This window comes from Abramis brama (assembly GCF_963993115.1).
Source record: "Abramis brama genome assembly, chromosome: 8".
Classification (NCBI taxonomy): Eukaryota; Metazoa; Chordata; class Actinopteri; order Cypriniformes; family Leuciscidae; genus Abramis; species Abramis brama.
The window spans coordinates 32950785-32968804 of NC_139970.1; the positions used below are offsets into that span (position 1 = coordinate 32950785).

Genomic DNA, 18020 nt, shown 5'->3' on the forward strand with positions numbered 1-18020 from the left:
TAATCTCACCTGTCAAGCACACTTTGAAGTGGTATTTGCAACCTGCTTTATTTCCTTTTTGTGCATTGCCTTGGGCAATTGCAATAGCATTGAGTTATTGTACAAGTGTATAAATCACATCGGACTGAGGCTACATATCAATGACATTTCAGTACTGATTTCCCAGAAGCCTTGTACTAATTTGTTGTACTTTTTAAAAGTTGTTCCATACATGCAATAGTTAACAAAAAGGAACTGAAAAAAAAATCTTGACCTTTCTGTGACATGCTCTGCAGAGCATGTTACCGAACAACTGAAAATAGACATTAGGTGATCGTAACACGGAGTTTGTTGAATAGTCCACATGTAATCTTTAATCGTAGAATGACAATAGATGCAAATTATTTACTCAAATGTATTTATTAAATTTAACTTTACATAATAAATGCCCCATATTGCATTGTATACTTTGTTACAATATAGAAAAACTGTTTAATTATGCCCAGCAATACAAAAAAATACAAAACAGGTAACTAAGCAATAAAATTGTAATAATGCATGCACATTATAAACAGCTTAAGTAAAATAAATATTGAAACACCTTGGCTCAATCATGAAAAAAAAAAAATTAAAAATAACTACACATTTCACAGTCTAAAAATAATTCATAAATCAACGATATGTCAAAAATAGCTGCCAAAATAAGTCTTTGTACTTTTTCAGTCAGATCTGAAATTACTGAAGCTGATACATAAGTCTAACCACACAGCATTGTATGAAGAATATGGGAACTTTTTTGGTAAGAGGATCTTCGATGTCTGATACCAAAAAAGAAAGCAAAAAACAAATACAAACAATATCACGCACACTAAATGCATGTGAGCAGCATGCTTTTCCTCAGCTGCACAGTCATGAAATCAACAGAACAAAATGGAAACACTACAAAACAACAAAAAGAAAACAAAATATGGGAAGTGGTTTGAGTTTGAATTAAATATATTCTTATAAGTGCTAAAACACTGCGTCAGAGCGGTGGCCTAGTGGTTTGCGCTTGCTTGTCCTCTGACACATTTAGCAACAGTGCGAATTTGAATCATGACATTTTCTGATTCTAATGACATTTCCCCCATAATCTTCTCTCCTCCAACATAAAAAGTAGCAGTGACCAAAAGTAATAGTACAATTTTTTTTTTGTCAGTCTTCATTTGCATTGTACGTTGAACGTCCAGAGAAAAAGCTTTCTCTGTGACCCTCAATCATTTGAGTCTCACCATTGCTGAGAGTCTGCAACCTCAGAATTTGCCTTAGCTTCCGACGAAACTCTTTAGATGCAAAATAATAAATAAACGGATCTACGCAACTATTAATGCAGCTAAGAGACAGCGAGAGTTTGTAGTAGATATAAAGAGATTTGTCAAAGTACAGCCTTGAGATTGAGTGGGCCAGGAGCAATATGTTATTGGGAGCAAAACAAAAGATGAACACAAACAAGACAATGCACGCCAGGCGCACAGCACGGTCTTTCTGTTGACTATTGGTCTTTCTGATAAGGACACGGATGATGTTAACGTAGCAATACACCGTTATGATGAACGGACAGAGGAAGAGGACGATGAACATGCCGAATAAGAATCCCGCCCAGTGAGCGACGCTAGGCAGCATGTCCTTCTTCAATATGTCAAAACATGTGGTGATATTGCGCTCATGTACATAATATGTCAGGTTTGTTTTTTCCAGAGGGCTCAGAATGGCAAGGACCAGCAGCCACATCAGTATACAGGCAATAATTGCAAATGCTTTATTCTCCTTCCTCTCTCTGAAGCGCATCGGTTTCACAATCCCCAGGTAGCGGTCGGCACTAATAGCGGTCATGGATAAAATGGAGCAGTACATGTTGGCGTAGAATACCACAGTCAGTACATTGCACATGCCCGTGCCCAAAGTCCAGTTGTAGCCTTGAATTTGGTACGCAATCTGAAAGGGGAGCACAGTGCCCAGTATCAGGTCAGTGAGAGTGAGGTTGATCATGAAGATGATGGAGGGGGTTTTCGGAGAGGTGCGCATCAGCAGCAGAAACAGAGACACGCCGTTACCGCTGAGGTTGGCCAGAGTCACAATGACATAGACGACTGACACGATATCACTGGCTAATTTGTTGTCAAACATGGCCAAGGTGGCATTGTCCATTTTGACGATGTCTGGTTGCGAACCATTCATGATTGTCTTCTCCGTCCTGTTGGAAAAGGTTGAAGAGACAGAATACACTTACCATAAACTTTATCATTTAAACCACAAATTGTGTGATAAACATCTGCATTGTTGGTATTCTGGCTGACACGAATAAGCCGATAAATGTGCAGTATTAAAATGAAATAAAAACTAAAATTTTATTTGTTGTAGTTGTACTATGAGCGCTTGATTTAAGATTCTTTTTATACATTATAATGCATGATAATTTACATCTAGTTTTTACATAAAGTTTTAAAATTTATATGTAAATTATATTATAATTTATGCATTAGAATACAAATAAAATTAATAATAACAATATAACGATAATTAAAAATAAATATAATGTTTATTATAATTTACATATACATTGTTGCTTAATTCATTTAATTTATAAATGTAATTAAAATAAATATTTTATTTTAGTATAACTTGCCTAAGACATTGTAATCTGTTGCTGAAAACACACACATTTGAGATATACCTCTGATGCTTACCTCTCGAATACATTTGAGTTCAGTTCAGTGAACAGGAAGTGTGAGGCCATGTTATAGGCTTTCCAAACATGCTACTTCAGCAGGTACACACATGTACACACATATGACCAACAAATCACTGCCTATTGTAAGTCTCAGAGCTGTTTCACAAACGTTAACTGAAATGATTCACACGGACAGTCTCGAGCAGGGGACTTTTTTCGTGTTATTTCAAAGGAAGTGAAAAATTGTTTGATTGCCGCAACGTGTGCCAGCATCAGATTTGGCATAGTCATTACAGCTTTAGTGTGGCTGTCTCGCACAGATTGAAATTGTATGGGTGGGCTGTAGTTTCAAATGCTTGACGTAAAAAAATGTTTCGGAAACCGTGTCCTTTTTTCTTGAAAGGATTTTCATAGATTTAATAAGCCTTTTTTTTAGGTCATGATACCAACGCCACTTTTCTGCATACTTAAAGGGTAAATAGTGACTAAAATGTGTTCCCAGGTCTGTTTAAAAATCAACCCTATGAGTTTTTTATTTTCTGATCTATCATTTTATAATTTTGTACAACCTAAATAAGCAGACTTAAAGGGATGGTTGAACCAAAAAAAGAAAGAAATTCAGTCATCATTTATTCATTCTTGTGTGGTTTAAAACAAGCAGTCTTTCTTTCTATTGCATAACACAAAGAAAGATATTACAAAGGCTGTTGGGTGTCTAAACAACATCGGACCCTATTAACATTCAATTTATGGACGAAAAAAGCACTGATGTTCTATTGTGTTTCTCAGAAGAAAGTAAGCCATACATGTATGGAACATGATGGTTAGTAAATGATGACAGAATTTTTATTTTTCTGTGAAATACCCCTTTAACTGAACCATTGTTCATTATCTAGATTTGTTTGCTGTTGTTTAGTTTTTTGCCTTTTGATTTTCCTGCTAAACCAGCTACACTCTGTACTTGAATGCCATCATTCACAAAGTGATTTATATGGGTGTTTCTGTCTTTAAGTAATAAGCAAGTTTTAAGTAATAGGTTTGCACAAGGGCTCAAAACACCTGAATGTACTGCATGTCATTTTGGATTTGGAATCTGCCTAATTAACAGAATTACAAAAACACAGCAACATTTATGGGTATTATTATGGGAAAATGTATAACCTTATAACCGATGATCAGACTTTCATGGTTTTTTTTTTTTGCAGTGAAACCACGCCTGTGTGAAGAAAACGACCTACATGCAGATCCTTCAAAGTAGTAGGTTAAAACCATGTCTAGTTTTCACACTTTTTACTTCTGTAAATAATAGTTCGCATGGTGGGTTGATTTTTAAAAACAAAACAAATTTCCTTATAGACACAAACGACGTCTGGGCTACAAAAAAAGCATGAACATTTCCACAGTAGCCACAGTTATTGCCCAGAAAAATGATATTACTAAAGTTAAAAACACATGTTGCCCCAATAATGGTGCCTGTTATCATATTAAATGAGGTAATTTGTCTCAATGTAATCTTTATAAGCTTTAACAAACACAAATTCATAAAACAGCAAGAATGTTAAAAGTAACATAAAAATGTCCATTAAAACATTTTGATATGGAGAACAGAACTCAACCAGATTATTATAATGATTCCATATTTTACACTGTTAAAAAACCACATTTCTGAATCAGAGTAAAATTTCTGTTTTCAGAGTACTTTCTCATAACCCGTGAAGTGTTACACCAACATGACTCATCTGCTAGTCAAAACTATAAAAGGCTCTCTGTGGGAAATTATGTTGATAGTATGAGTTCAGTGAGTTATACATGTTATCAGTTAGCCTACTATATTTTTAACGTTACATTTGCTGTTATTTGTAGCAATAGGAGATTCATTTGCAATACTTGTCAAATCTGGAGGAATTACGAACTGAGATTTTATGCGATCATCCGTCTAGCCAAAGGTCACACAGTTCTTACTCAACAAGAGCAGCAAAACATTCAGGTAACAATGAATCAGTTCTAACTAACAGCAGAGCACATCCACAAAATGTACGATTTTACTAAAATCAAAATAGACAGTGATCTTGTAAGGAAAGCCATGTAAAGTCCCTGCGATTATCAGAGCGACTCAAAGTGTGAAGTATACTGGCACGTGTTTAGGAAATACATCATTTTAAAAAGCAATTTCAGGCTTATCTACATACCTTAAGAAGCATGTGCGACTTCTCGTGCGTTGATGGCAGTTAATCTTCGGGCATGACTGTTAGACTCAGGAAACTTCTTGATGAGAGGAAGTACGCCGTCTGACTACTCATTTAGATCAAATAGTAAGCTTAGAGTTACACATGTGAAATTTAACAACATATTTCATTTCAAAATATCATAAATTGATCATTTAAAACATTTACAAGAATATTGCATACACATATTTCATTATTAAAGGTCTAACATCTATTAATTTACCAGTTTACAAACACAACTGAATTTATAGCATCCAGAGGAAGTTCCTCTAATGTCATGCTGGTTTTACACAGTTTCTCTTTCTCAATAATGATGTGTGTCTTTGAATGTTTTATTGATTTGGATTTTTAAATGACTGCGAACTCGAAGCTGAAATTGATGTGGGAGGATGTGGTGAAAGGTAATATGCCACATAAACCAGTAAAAATAAAGGCACACACCTTTCCTTACGCCAAGCTAATGTAGTCTTGAGGGCTCCCACCTCAAACAAACAGTGAAATGATCCATTTTACTTTTGGGATATGCCAAATTTTTATTAGTGAACTTGTAGATGCATTACTAGAAACCTCAGTGTTTCATTGGCCTGGCCTGTAAAATCTGGTGTGTATATATATTTATATATATGCGCTTCTCTGTTATACTGTATGTACAAAAAAAAAGCAAAAAAAGGAAACTACAGTGAAGAACCTCGTTCAGGGGGTTTTATCTCTGTCATACCTATGATCTTGTTTCCTGTTTGCTTTGTGAGCTCTACTTTTATATTGGTTATTCATGCACTTATTACATACAACACATGTTGCCTTGGAGAACAGGGAACTTCTATTTGCTTTATAAAGACAGATAACTGCCATTAGTGACATTTTGCTTCTGTACAGGATGATTTATCACATCTTCCATCGACACTCTTTCACATTTCACAGAGTGCGAGAAAAGCAGGGGCAGTAGGAATGAACAAAACTGGCTAAAGGTAAAATTAGAGGTAAATAGTCATGTTGCAAAAGCCACAGGAAAGTCATTATGACTTGTTTTCTCTGTCTGAAAGTGTGGGAACTAAAGTAAGTATGAGAAGCATGCAAATTCTATTAATTTCTGTCTTTTCAGTGCAAACAGATTCTGGTTTAGAATTGACTCAGAAAGAGCAAACTTAAGCTGCCGAGCTGTTTTGCAAGCGAAAGCAATAAATCTCACAAAGAAATCCAGCCTTGAGAAAAGTTCGTCCTTTAGTATTAATTCAGCTGCATTTAAGTGGAAAAGAGAAACTTTAATTATACAATTTGGTCTATTATCTTAAGAAATATGCCCATATGTAATGCCATAAAATTACTGATACAGAATTGTATTTTTTTATTTTATTTAAATTATTTTTGTTAATTTAACTTCTTTAAAATTTCTTTTAAAGCTATACATTTTTTAATCAAACTTATTTAAAGTGTAAAAGTCCAAATATAATTTATGAACAAAAGATCCATACAGCTCTTTTAATGTTTTTTTTTAAAGTCATAAATACAAAATAAAAATAATAAAATTCAAATATTACTTTATATAATCATATATCTTTATTGTACACAAATGATCAATCCATCAAATACAATATCATAAAGTATTCTACAGACTTCACTTTTTTTGTTGGGCTAACTTATGGAAGTAAAATAATTCAACAAGCTTTTTTATGTTTCAAATACATTTGTCATTATTTTACTTCCATACTAACTAAACAGTAATTCTAAAAACCTGTATTTTTGTATTTAATAACGGACGGGATCTTTAAGTGCAAATCAAAGGTAAGGCAAGTGACCCCATGTAGCCTCCCACCGCTGAATGACTGCAGTTTCTCAAAAACATGCACACTGGTTAGAAATATCACAAAACAACATCTTATTTGACCTAACGGAAAACAGTTTTAACAAATAATTTTGTTCTTCTTGGCCCGCAGGTGAAACGATGCTATGAAATTTGTTATATCCTGTTGTGAGATGAATTTGTTGATGCAGAAAAGCCACAATGTCTATACATCAGGGACAACAGAGGCATCATTCAAAGGCATTACAGTGTGAAAATGTGAAATTAAGAGTTACATGCTTATTCATACAATGTAGCATTTTTATATTCTTAAAGAAAAAATATGTCTCTGTTCCCCATCCCACATTTACATTACATTTATTTAAAATACAGATTTCACAACACACACTGATTTTCTTTACAGTAAAATCTCTCTCTCTCTCTCTCTCTTTATATATATATATATATATTCTCTTGTTTAATGGAATCGATTTCTCGCACTACAAAAGGCATACAAATCTGATCTCTGTAAATAATGAGGTATTTGTCTCAATGAAGTGGTGTGAATCCTTTATAAGCGCACAGAAGCCGATCATTTTACATTTATGACACTGTTGACTTTGTTTATAAAATATTAAGAGTTGATTTCGATGCACTATACTCACAGATGACTCAGAAGACAAAAAAACAAGGTTGAAGTTGAAGTGTTCTTCCTATACTGGCATAAGTTCTTCCTGTCGTGGTCTTTTTTTGTGTGTTTTTTCACTCGTCAGCACTCTTTTCTGAGCCTGTACCAATGACTGTCTTGTAGGAAAGTTCTCCTCCGTGATCGGGAGAGATTGGCGAGAAGTCAAAGGCCTTGTTCCCAGAGCCCATGCGCTTGCGGTTTCTAGCCCCAGGTTGATACAGCTGCATTGCTGGTCGGTCCTGTGCCGTGAAATGAGTAAGACAAAAGAGACAAAAGCAATACACTCATATTTCATACCACAAATGCAGACAACACGGCTTTTTTCATGGCAGGTTATTTAAGAAAGTGCTGTTCATGCATACAGTATAATCAATTTCTTTCCCCGTCTTAATCCCATTTCAGCAAGACAAACAGCCCCTCAAAATCCATTTAGTCCATAACAAAAACATTATACTGAATTGTATCTGTTATGCCTTTGTTTGTGTTATACAGTTTCTGTTTACGGTGGTGGAGACGGGGGTGACACATAATGGCTAAAGCTCAGGCCTAATAATAACCAGACTACCGTTGCTATCATCACTTCCGGAAATAAGTGTACGGTAAATCACTTTAGATAAAAGCATCTGCTAAATGACTACTTACTAAAGGTATAAACAGAATCCAGGATGTAAGCATGTGCAAGATCTTAAGTATTCTTCTATATACATTTAGGATTTGTTCCAAAACCAAGCGAAATGCAATTTACTGTCTACATAGGGAGCTGCCTTTTAAGACAACTGTCATAGAACCATATACTTTACAAAATTGTAACACTTTACATATCAGCAACTCAATGCAAAAGGCTAAGGAGACTCGACTTTCAATTCATTTCAATAGAGTTTGGCGATAACATGTTGCTAACTAACAGTGTCAAACTCTAATAAGTATAAAACCACACAAATATTGAGCGGAACAGGAACTTTTTAACCAGATTTAACAATTTTATTGACATTTTTAACTATTTATATATCTATAATATAAATATATATAAATTTCTCTCACCTCACCTCACCTTAATTACCCCAAAACAGATCAGATTCTTAAATATTTTGTATTCACTTTATGTATAATTTATAATAATTCAAATTCCTTAAACTTTTAGTCTATTTCCTGGTTTAAATTAGATGTTGAATCTATTTTACAGATTTTTTTTAAACTATATTCATAATTAAAATTTCTCTCACCTTGGGCGCCTTCTTGAATGGATTTTCCCCCCACGAAACTGAGCAGAAATATTTTAAAAGATTTTTAAATAATTCACGTTTCAAATTTTTTGTTTATTTCCAGGTTTAAATGAGATGTTGAATCTAATATGTTTTCAACTATAATAATAATATATAATTTATCGTCTGCCATCTTGACAGGATTTTTTTTCCCCTGAGCTTGTCGCAATGCATTATGGGATAGCCTTTTGCAAAAAGAGAGAAATAAATGAAATATAAATGTGATGCTCATATTGAATTTGGCCAAAATAAGGACTATTAAAACTTTTTATCCACTTCTACATCGAGGGCATGCATACAATGCCTTAAAATGCTGCCTACATAGGCAACTCGCTCGGTTTTGGAACAGGGCCGTCGTTTTCAGTTATATAAGCTCCTTCTATTGGGAAGCGCTCCTCATCTGTTCCATTACAGCATAACCAACATTCTGCTGTCATCAAGTACGCCTGGCACTGTAAGGTGCGAGGCCTCGCAGTTTACAGCATGTGAAGCATCCCCTCCCGTGGGTAGAAAGGCTCAAAAACTAGCTGTACCTTTGCTGGCAGAGCCCCTCCTATCTGGTCTGGCCCCTCAGACTGGGAAGTCCTTTTCTCCTGATGCGCTAACACAGACTGAGAGACACGTTGTCTTCCGTCAATAATATTGCCAACAGCCAAATTACAGCTAACTACCTCAACACATCAGTGAAGGCTGCATTGAAACCCCCCGGAGGGAGGCAGATTCGTATTGTATTTCCCACAGACATAATGATGTATAAATCAAGTACAGGTGTGTAAATATTGAATGCATTAGTGGATTCATCTGCTACACAGACCGGACAAACTGACTGTTGACAATAACTGTACATAATACCAGAACCAGAGTTGCAAATGGCCTGTGGTTGAGATATTGCTACTCTTTTAGTTTTTATTTACCTTATTGCGAATCCGTTCTTTCCTGCTGCCCATGTCCTCTCTGTCCTCTTTGCCCAGTTTGTCTCCGGTCTCTGGGCAGTAGGAATAGGCATGATGTTGTTCTTTCTTGGCCCTGTCCTGGCAGTAGCCTTTGCCCCATTTGGTCTCCTCCTTGCGTCGCATGAACTTGTCAAACTCGTAGTGATGCCTCTGACGCTTACGTTCCTCGTCTCTGCCGCGATGCTCTTTGTCCCTCTGCCGACGGCCGTGACCTTCCCGCTGCTCCTTGTCACTCTCGATTTGACTCCTACTACGGAAAGCCCACTTAGTGAAATCAACCACCTCGATATGACTTTAGAGATAAACGTATATACAGTGGGGTCCAAAAGTAACTTTCTTTTCAGGAACTTTTTCCTTTTTCAGTAACTTTTCAAAGTATACATTTTCATTACTTCATTAAGTTGTAATGAAAAATCTGCTAAATCTGATGATCTTGTTCTCCAGTATGATTTGAGAATTATCTAAAGAGCATCTTGGGCCTTAATGGAAGAAAGAACATCTAACAAAAAATTCACATGTTTAATTGATTAGTGACATAGTGCAGATATTTCTTCTTTATTTGAGGAGATCACTTTTTTTTAGTTTCAAAATGTTTCAAAATCCTTAAAAGTCGCGATGAAACAAAAGTAGCGGAAAATATTTTAATCCGTATTGTGACGTACATCAGAGTGAAACATTTTAATAAAAAAAGAACACAAATGTCATCAGTTGTTGATTGGATGGATTCAGATCTCAGTGCCAACTTGCAGTCTGTTGTTTTACCGGAAGATTTGACATTTTAATAATAAGATCATTAAGATGCATTTTGAAAATACATAGACATTTTAAACTTTTTGTTTAGGTCCAAGTTTGAATTACAGTAGATGTTTTAACCTCACTGTATCTTTTGAAGGTAAGCAAGGTGAAAGGCAACTTTTAGGTAGCTCTTACTTATCCTTTGAATCTTTTGACTTAGTGTGTCCTGCCGGCTTTTCCCATCTGTTCTTTTCCATCTCTCCGCTGTCTCCTTTATCTTTCAGTCTGTCTGAGTCCATGTCATCGTCTCGGTCACACTTCTTCAAAAGCTAAACGATTCAAGATCTTATGTAATAACTGCTTTACAGTTCTGTACTGATAACCACAAGTTAGAAGTAATCAGCTTCAGGATGTGATACGGTTTAAAGTCATACCTTGATCTTAATCTCTTTTTCAGATAGTTTCTTCTGCTTTTCGGCCTCCTTCCGCTTTCGTCTCTCTTCCTCTCTGCGTTTCCTCTTCTCTTCCTCTCTTTGCCGCTTCTTTTCCAGCTCTCTCCTTCTCCTCTCCTCTCTTTTTTCCTCTCTTATTCTCTAGAATCGAAAAGAATCATGTACATACAGTACAAAACCGCAGTGAAAAGCATGTCGTCTGATGGTGCTCACTGAGCCCTTACCTGTTTCTCTAATTTCTTGTTTTTGATGTATTCCAACAAGGGTGTCGTCCTTTTGGCTACAAAAAAGTCACACAGAGGGAACATATAGCTTAATTTATAGTCATAAATCATGGAAGAGAAGCATTATGTAGCCATGGATTCCCTCCAAAATGTCTGAATATGTGTTTTTCTGTTAATTAGCAATATAACATATGTGGTTATCCTTGAAATATCCAGCAGATTATCTTTTTAAATCACACAAAAGTTTTACAATTCACATTTGAACATGGGTCAATGACGTGACGCCTAAATTTTCTGTCCGATTGCATTTTTTCAGGCAAAAACGGGTTTAAATGCATAAAAAGATACTGCATATTTGAAGTACCTCTCCCATGTATGTACTCACTTTAACTCATCAAAAACCTTTACTTATTTGTTATTTTTTTTGTTATTTAAAGTGTCAAAACATCATGTGGTGCGACCGTCCGGCCATAACTTCTGTTTTGAAAACGTCTTTGAAATTACTCTGAATTTATTCAAATTTATTTTCTGCACTATTTGGCATGATTTCCAAAATGTTTTGTAATCCTTTAAAAAAATTCAAAGCATTTGTATTTATATTTCCATCTTAATACAAACAAACTTTGTCCGATGATGTCCATTTTATGAAATATCATGTGGTGTGACCATCAAGGAACTACCATTTTGGGACTTTTATGTTGAAAACTATTCAAACACAGGACATTACATCATATACCAATTTACCAAGGACCCATGGAAGCAGCAAGCAGGTTTGTAATTCTCTCAAATTGGAAAAAAAAATAAACCTCTGTAATGGTTGGTATGTAGTTGCCACATTTGGATGTCATGTGGTATGACCTCAAAAAAAAATTAATATTAAAGTTATTTCTACAAATATATATTTGTATTATAAATTTCATAGTGACCTTTTTTTGGGAAGCTAGCTTGTTTTGTTTAGGTGGCCAATTCTGTGCCTTTAAATTTTGAATGAATTTGAAAATATCATGTGGTGTGACCAAATATCATGTGGTGCGACCACTGCAGACTGTTTTCCATGATAGATATATGTCCTAGATTGGCAGTTTTATGCTTTTATATTCAATTGACAGTTTATATACAAAAAATACTTTAATTTAGTATCATTTGGAATAGATTTTTATGCAATTTGGGATATTTTCTTCATACATTTCAAGTTTGTTTAGTCTTTGTACAATATGAGAAAAATGCAACAACAAAAAATTAGAGCATGTAATTTCAGTTTAGTAATTATGCATTTATTAGTAGTGTATTTATTATTGCCTATTTATTTATTTTAAACTATTTGAATCTATTTTACCAGATGCCACTGCCAAGCGAAAAAATTCTGACCCTGCAGCAAGAGCGGAGTACCTTGATAGGAGAATAGTGAAATATTATTACAGTCTAAAATATCTGTTTTCTATGTGAACATATAGTAAACTGTAATTTATTCCTGTGATCAAAGCTAAATTTAATCTTCAACATCTTTAATCCAGTCTTCAGTGTCACATGATCCTTCAGAAATCATTCTAATATGTAACCCTGGACCACAAAACCAGTCACATGGGTCAATTTTTTAAAATTGAGATTTATACATCATATGAAAGCTGAAAAAATAAGCTTTCCATTGATGTATGGTTTGTTAAGATAGAACAATATTTGGCCGATACAACTGAAAATCTGGAATCTGAGGGTGCAAAAAAAATCGAAACATTGAGAAAATCGCCTTTAATGTTGTCCATTTATGTTACCGATATTGCTATATTCACTCATCAAAAATACATATTTTATATATTTATGGTAGGACATTTACAAAATATGAAACATGATCTTTATTTAATATCCTAATGATTTTTGGAATAAAATAAAAATCGATAATTTTGACCCATACAATGTATTGTTGGCTATTGCCACAAATATATCCTGTGTGACTTGTGACTGTTTTTTGTGATCCAGGGTCACTAATGATTTGCTGGTCAAGAAACACTTCTGATTATTATCAATGTTCATATTTTTGTGGAAACTGTGATACATTTTATATGTCAGGATTATTTGATGAATAGAAAGTTCAAAAGAACAGCATTTATTTGAAATAGAATCTTTCGTAACATTATAGCCTAAATATCTTTACTGTCACTTTTTATCAACTGAATGTGTCCTTGATTAATAAAAGTATTAATTACTTTAAAAACTATTGACCCCAAATGTTACCTGTATACAATAATTTTATGAAATAATTTATATCTATAACATCATTATTTGTTAGAAAGAAATTCTAAGTCAAGTTAAAAGAAATGGTGCACTTGTGTTTGTGATGTGATTTTTATAAAAAAAAAAGTTTATGTTCAGGAAAATTCTGTGAAATTTGTATGAAATCTGGTTTAAATCAATTTTTTTTGTATAAAATGTATTGTTCATTGATCTCTTTAAATAGATTTTTAACTATATAAGGTCTTCGTATCATTTGGAGCGACCACTTATCATGTGGTGCGACCAATAAAAGCAATCACTGTATTAAATGTAAAATAAAATATCTTATTTCTGTGGCTGAAATATGAATCACTGATACAGTATGCTTTAGTAAATTATATTTTTAAAACATTTATATCAGTTTTATGTGATTTACAGGAAAAGTAAGTCTGTTAACTAGATTTAAGAAGGCAACTCAGAAATTATAGAACAAAAAACGAGATCATTATTTACAAAAACTCAAAAGAAATGCAAAACTTGGTTTCTAAACACTTTAATTAAGAACTTGTAAAAAAAATGTTTAAGCATGTTAAGGAAATTAATTAATTTTAAGATAAATCACGGTCGCACCACATGACATTTTTTAAGGCTACGGACAATTCATCTAGATGAAAAAACACTAAAATCACTTAAATTAAATTTTTTAAATGAATTTAGGTGTACACAACATCCTTAATGTTTGAACAATTGCAACAGGTATTATTTTTTTTAGTATTTTAAAATTGACCTGTCGAAAATCCTTATACGTCATTGACCCACATATGTTCTGTTCTAGATAAGGTGATTTTCACCACAGACTTTTTTGAAAACCGCTATTTTGAAACACATAGCAATATCATGATCGGACAGCTCTATACTAGAATAACATTTCTCGACATCAAAAAGTGTTCTCATCAAAATGAACTGAGACCAGCTTTGTAACACTTGTCCTGGACATACATTTATCTACACAAATGATAACAGCACTAAACGATTTCCAAAACCATACCTATAAGCTCTCGGGTTTTAGCTTCAATCTCTCCCAGTAGTGTTTCTGGGTTGGCCATGGATTTCTCTTCATCACAAGAGTAGTTTTCCAGAAATCGCCTGTATTCTGGGTCTGAAAAAAGATTTAAGCGTTTAACAAATTTATTAACTTTTCGCCATGTATCAGTAGTCACTTTAAATGTATATAATTTTTTTTAAAATTCAAAATTCAAAATACCTTCTTCGATAGTTCCTGCTTTAGCATCTTTCTTCTTTAACTTTTTCTTGGAAACCTTCTGAAATGGGGCAAATTCTACAACAGCTGGAAACTCTTGGCCTAAATAAAAAATACAATTAATATATTATAGACCTGTTATGAATTATATTTAACTTAAGTTATTTATTAAACTAAATATAAACCATTTATATTACCACTGTTGTGCTTTTTGTAAAAAGTAAATCTATTGTAGTATAAGTGGGATGAGATTGAGAGAGGATAAATATTAAAAAGAGTAAAATGAATCACCTTTATTGTCAATGAATACGTAGCCATCAAAACGATCTCTGAAAATAATGATATCCTCTGGGTTTTTGAAGTTGATGTACGCTCTTGAGAAGAGATGCGGATATAAGCTGCGGAGAATAAATATATAAAAACATGCATATGTATAAGAGTGACAGTGATCATGATCACAGAATATTCATACACAAACCGAATATACCTCTGATCAGCTGGGAAGAACTCAAAATAGTCAAAAGATGGAAGAGGACTCAGATGCTCCTCGAGCTGGTCTTTTGATAGACTGGGTGGCAGTCGACGTATGACAACCTATATAAAAGAAGCATGTATAAAGAAAACTATACTAAAAAATATTAGAAATAAAATTGTAATGACAAAAATGAACGTGTTTAAAACATTTCAAAAGAGAGACATTTATCCTAACTGGGACATTTCTCATTTATTTACAATTCTTCACAAATTGTTTGTCTAATTTTATTTACAGTATGTAGTAGCTTGTTTCTCAGCTTGAGGTTCCTGGTAATCAGAGGCCCCAGGGCTCTGGTCCCATTCAACAGTCCAACATCCCAGTGCATAAATCAATAATCACTATTATGGTGCTTTTCTGTCCTTTTTAAGGAATTAAGAATTCCAGTGCCCATTAATTGCTAATGAATGTTAAAAGAACGAACAGTACATTGTTGAAATTCTCCATATGTGTTCCACATAAGAGAGTGCGAGTAAATAATGAATAAATTACAGAATTATCCTTTTACACACACATAGGAGATAATATATAATAAAAGAGATGATATATTAATGTCTCTATGTGCACCACTGATTTGTTTTGTTTTTTTCTCCCCAAAATTATGTATGCGTAGCCTATAATACATTCAACCCTTGGATTTTTAAATGTATTCAAAGGGGTACTGTTTAAGTGTACGAATGCATTTTTGTTTGAAGTGATTGATGCCAATAGTATATTCGTTTCGACTGGCTCTCCTGTGTCTTCGCTGTCTATGGTGCTGAATCCCGTTCCCTCCATCATCATCATCATCATCACACTCTCCCAACCTACCAAACAACTGCGCCATTTACCTTGGTGAAGATCTCCTTTTTCTCCTCCTTGTGCTTCGGGTTCACCGCGACGTTGTCCTGCTCCCTCTGACAGTCCCTGAACTGGATCTCGACGCTGCCTCTCTCCCTGCTTCCTGTCCTCTGCTCCTTTTCAGACCTCATATCTCCATTTCGCCCTCTTCGCTCCGAAATCCCACAACTCTCGCGGGAATTCACCACCAAATACCGCGAGGCTTGCACGTTGGTGTTTATTCTCTTGTCATTTTTAGAAGAATAGGTTTGTTTGTATACAATAAATTGATCAAACAGAACTATGGAGTCGTACTACGTTATTTTTATGAATTAAAGCTACATTGAAAATGGGCAGTAGCATAGGCTACATTTGGTTAATCTTTTAATTTTAAAAGACACCGACGAGATACTGTAGGCCTACTTATTAATATATTACTGTAATATTATATTAATGTATTATGTTTCATACACAAGTTTTTTAATGTAGCCTATTACTCTGTTCTGAGTACAAAAAAATCTCTTCATTTTAGCGGGTTGGAGGGGCATAAAAACAACGACCATGATGATGACACTCATTGTTTACTGCCGGCTGCCGCGCTGTCGTCCTCGGAGTCGGTGTCAGTGCAGCTCGGCTGAATGCACGGTCGAGCCGGGCCGAACGGGCTGCCGGTGCTGACTGTGCTCCATCCGTCCGGGCTGCTGGGCTGACTCACGGAGCGCCCGTAACAGTCAGGACTAGGAACTGCAAGAAACACGTTACCACAGTCTGTCTGTCAGCAAACGTATCATATTTCTGTTTGCGGTAGCTGCTACATGTCTATCCATTTATTTATCTGTCTATCCATCCGTCTGCAAAAGCACAATCCATCCAACATCAATAGCCTGGGTCTACAAAAATATCTATTCATCCATCTGCCAAAGTACTACTATCCACCCATTTATTTATCTAACCAAATATGTCTAACCATCTGCCCATCTACAAACGTATCTATTCACAGATTTATTTATCTGCAAAATTTCCCTTTTTCTACAATTATATATCCATTATAGCCTACTATCCACCATAAATTAATTTAAACAAATGTGACCGTCCTTCTGTCCATCTATCTTATCCACATTTATATTTATCTGCAAATGTATCAATCCACCCATCTAAATGCAAAAGCATGCCAACTATGTCCATCATCCATTTATTCATCTGCAAATGTATCTATCCATCTGTCTGCAAAGCATGATGCATTAAGTATCCATCCACATATGATATCCTATCGTTATGCCATGTATCTGCAAAGTATTCATTGCATCTACAATACTATCCGTCCTTCTATCTCTCTGCAAAACCATCTATCCATTTATTTATATCTAAACAAATGTGTCTATCCATGATCTATCTGCAAAAGTATCAATGTAAAAGTGTCTATTCTATCCACCTATTTGCAAAAGCATCCATCAGCAAATCTGTCAATTTTCTATAAAAGCATCTATCCATTCAATTAACAGCAAGCATATCCAATTAATAAGTATCTATTACCAATTGTTATATCTACAAAATTATCAAACCCACTTTATATTAAGTGTCTTTAACTACTATGTAACATTTCAATTTACCATTTGACAGTGCACTTAAGGTGAAGTCATATTAGCAAAATTCTGCACACAAAAAAATACCCTACCCCTTAATCTGAACCATACCACGAAACCTGTCCTTAACTTTAACCATATCCCACCTCAATAGCTGCAAAAGTGTTCTGATATACAACCTTCTATTATTTCCTCTCGTGTATCACTATCCATATTTTTTTAGTATGGATTAACTTCTTACCACTCAGAAAAGTTTGCTTCCCACTGGCCGTCTCAAGGCAGAGCTGAGGCGAAGGCTTCTCTGGCGTAGAAATGGAGCTTTTTAAACTGGGCACAAACGTAGAACAGGTGTCCAGATCTCGACTCAAGCGCACGTGAGAGTAGGGGAGTATGTTGGATTTGGATGGTGTGCAGCCCATGACTAATTCTACTGCTCACAAGCCAGCTTCCATCTGAGGAGCATCCAGAGTGGCACAGCCTGCACATTTCAATGACAGCAGTCAAAGACACTTCTGATCTACTTCAGGGGCCGGTTTGAAAAGACCCCATGACGTTCCCGGATGAACAATTAGGGAGGCGGTGCCTGATGTCCCCTTGAGAAGGGCTTTG

At 34.9% G+C, this 18020-nt stretch overlaps 3 protein-coding genes across 6 annotated transcripts; all 3 read right to left on the reverse strand.

Moving 5' to 3' along the window:
• Positions 1 to 386: 386 nt before the first annotated feature.
• On the reverse strand, positions 387 to 4995 carry p2ry8 (P2Y receptor family member 8). The gene is made up of 2 exons (XM_084123146.1): positions 4879 to 4995; positions 387 to 2212 (listed from the first exon to the last, which is right to left on the reverse strand). Exon 2 carries the CDS (start codon positions 2194 to 2196, stop codon positions 1174 to 1176), a length of 1023 nt encoding a protein of 340 aa, XP_083979272.1. The 5' UTR covers positions 2197 to 2212; positions 4879 to 4995; the 3' UTR covers positions 387 to 1173.
• Positions 4996 to 6448: 1453 nt separating this feature from the next.
• upf3a (UPF3A regulator of nonsense mediated mRNA decay) lies at positions 6449 to 16682 on the reverse strand. Of its 4 annotated transcripts, none has more exons than XM_084123143.1 (11): positions 15840 to 16682; positions 14965 to 15071; positions 14769 to 14875; positions 14481 to 14579; positions 14265 to 14375; positions 11009 to 11064; positions 10767 to 10925; positions 10528 to 10661; positions 9559 to 9844; positions 9178 to 9255; positions 6449 to 7621 (listed from the first exon to the last, which is right to left on the reverse strand). In XM_084123143.1, exons 1-11 carry the CDS (start codon positions 15978 to 15980, stop codon positions 7457 to 7459), a joined length of 1443 nt encoding a protein of 480 aa, XP_083979269.1. In that variant the 5' UTR covers positions 15981 to 16682; the 3' UTR covers positions 6449 to 7456. The 4 variants fall into 4 exon arrangements, with proteins under 4 accessions (XP_083979269.1, XP_083979268.1, XP_083979271.1 ...); XM_084123142.1 differs by having other exon boundaries at positions 9559 to 9847; XM_084123145.1 differs by lacking the exon at positions 9178 to 9255 and having other exon boundaries at positions 7324 to 7621.
• Positions 16403 to 17888, reverse strand: LOC311088820 (uncharacterized protein; the record flags this gene model as incomplete). The annotated part of the gene is made up of 2 exons (XM_084123151.1): positions 17653 to 17888; positions 16403 to 16572 (listed from the first exon to the last, which is right to left on the reverse strand). Exons 1-2 carry the CDS (start codon positions 17828 to 17830, stop codon positions 16403 to 16405), a joined length of 348 nt encoding a protein of 115 aa, XP_083979277.1. The 5' UTR covers positions 17831 to 17888.
• Between the last annotated feature and the right edge of the window lie 132 nt (positions 17889 to 18020).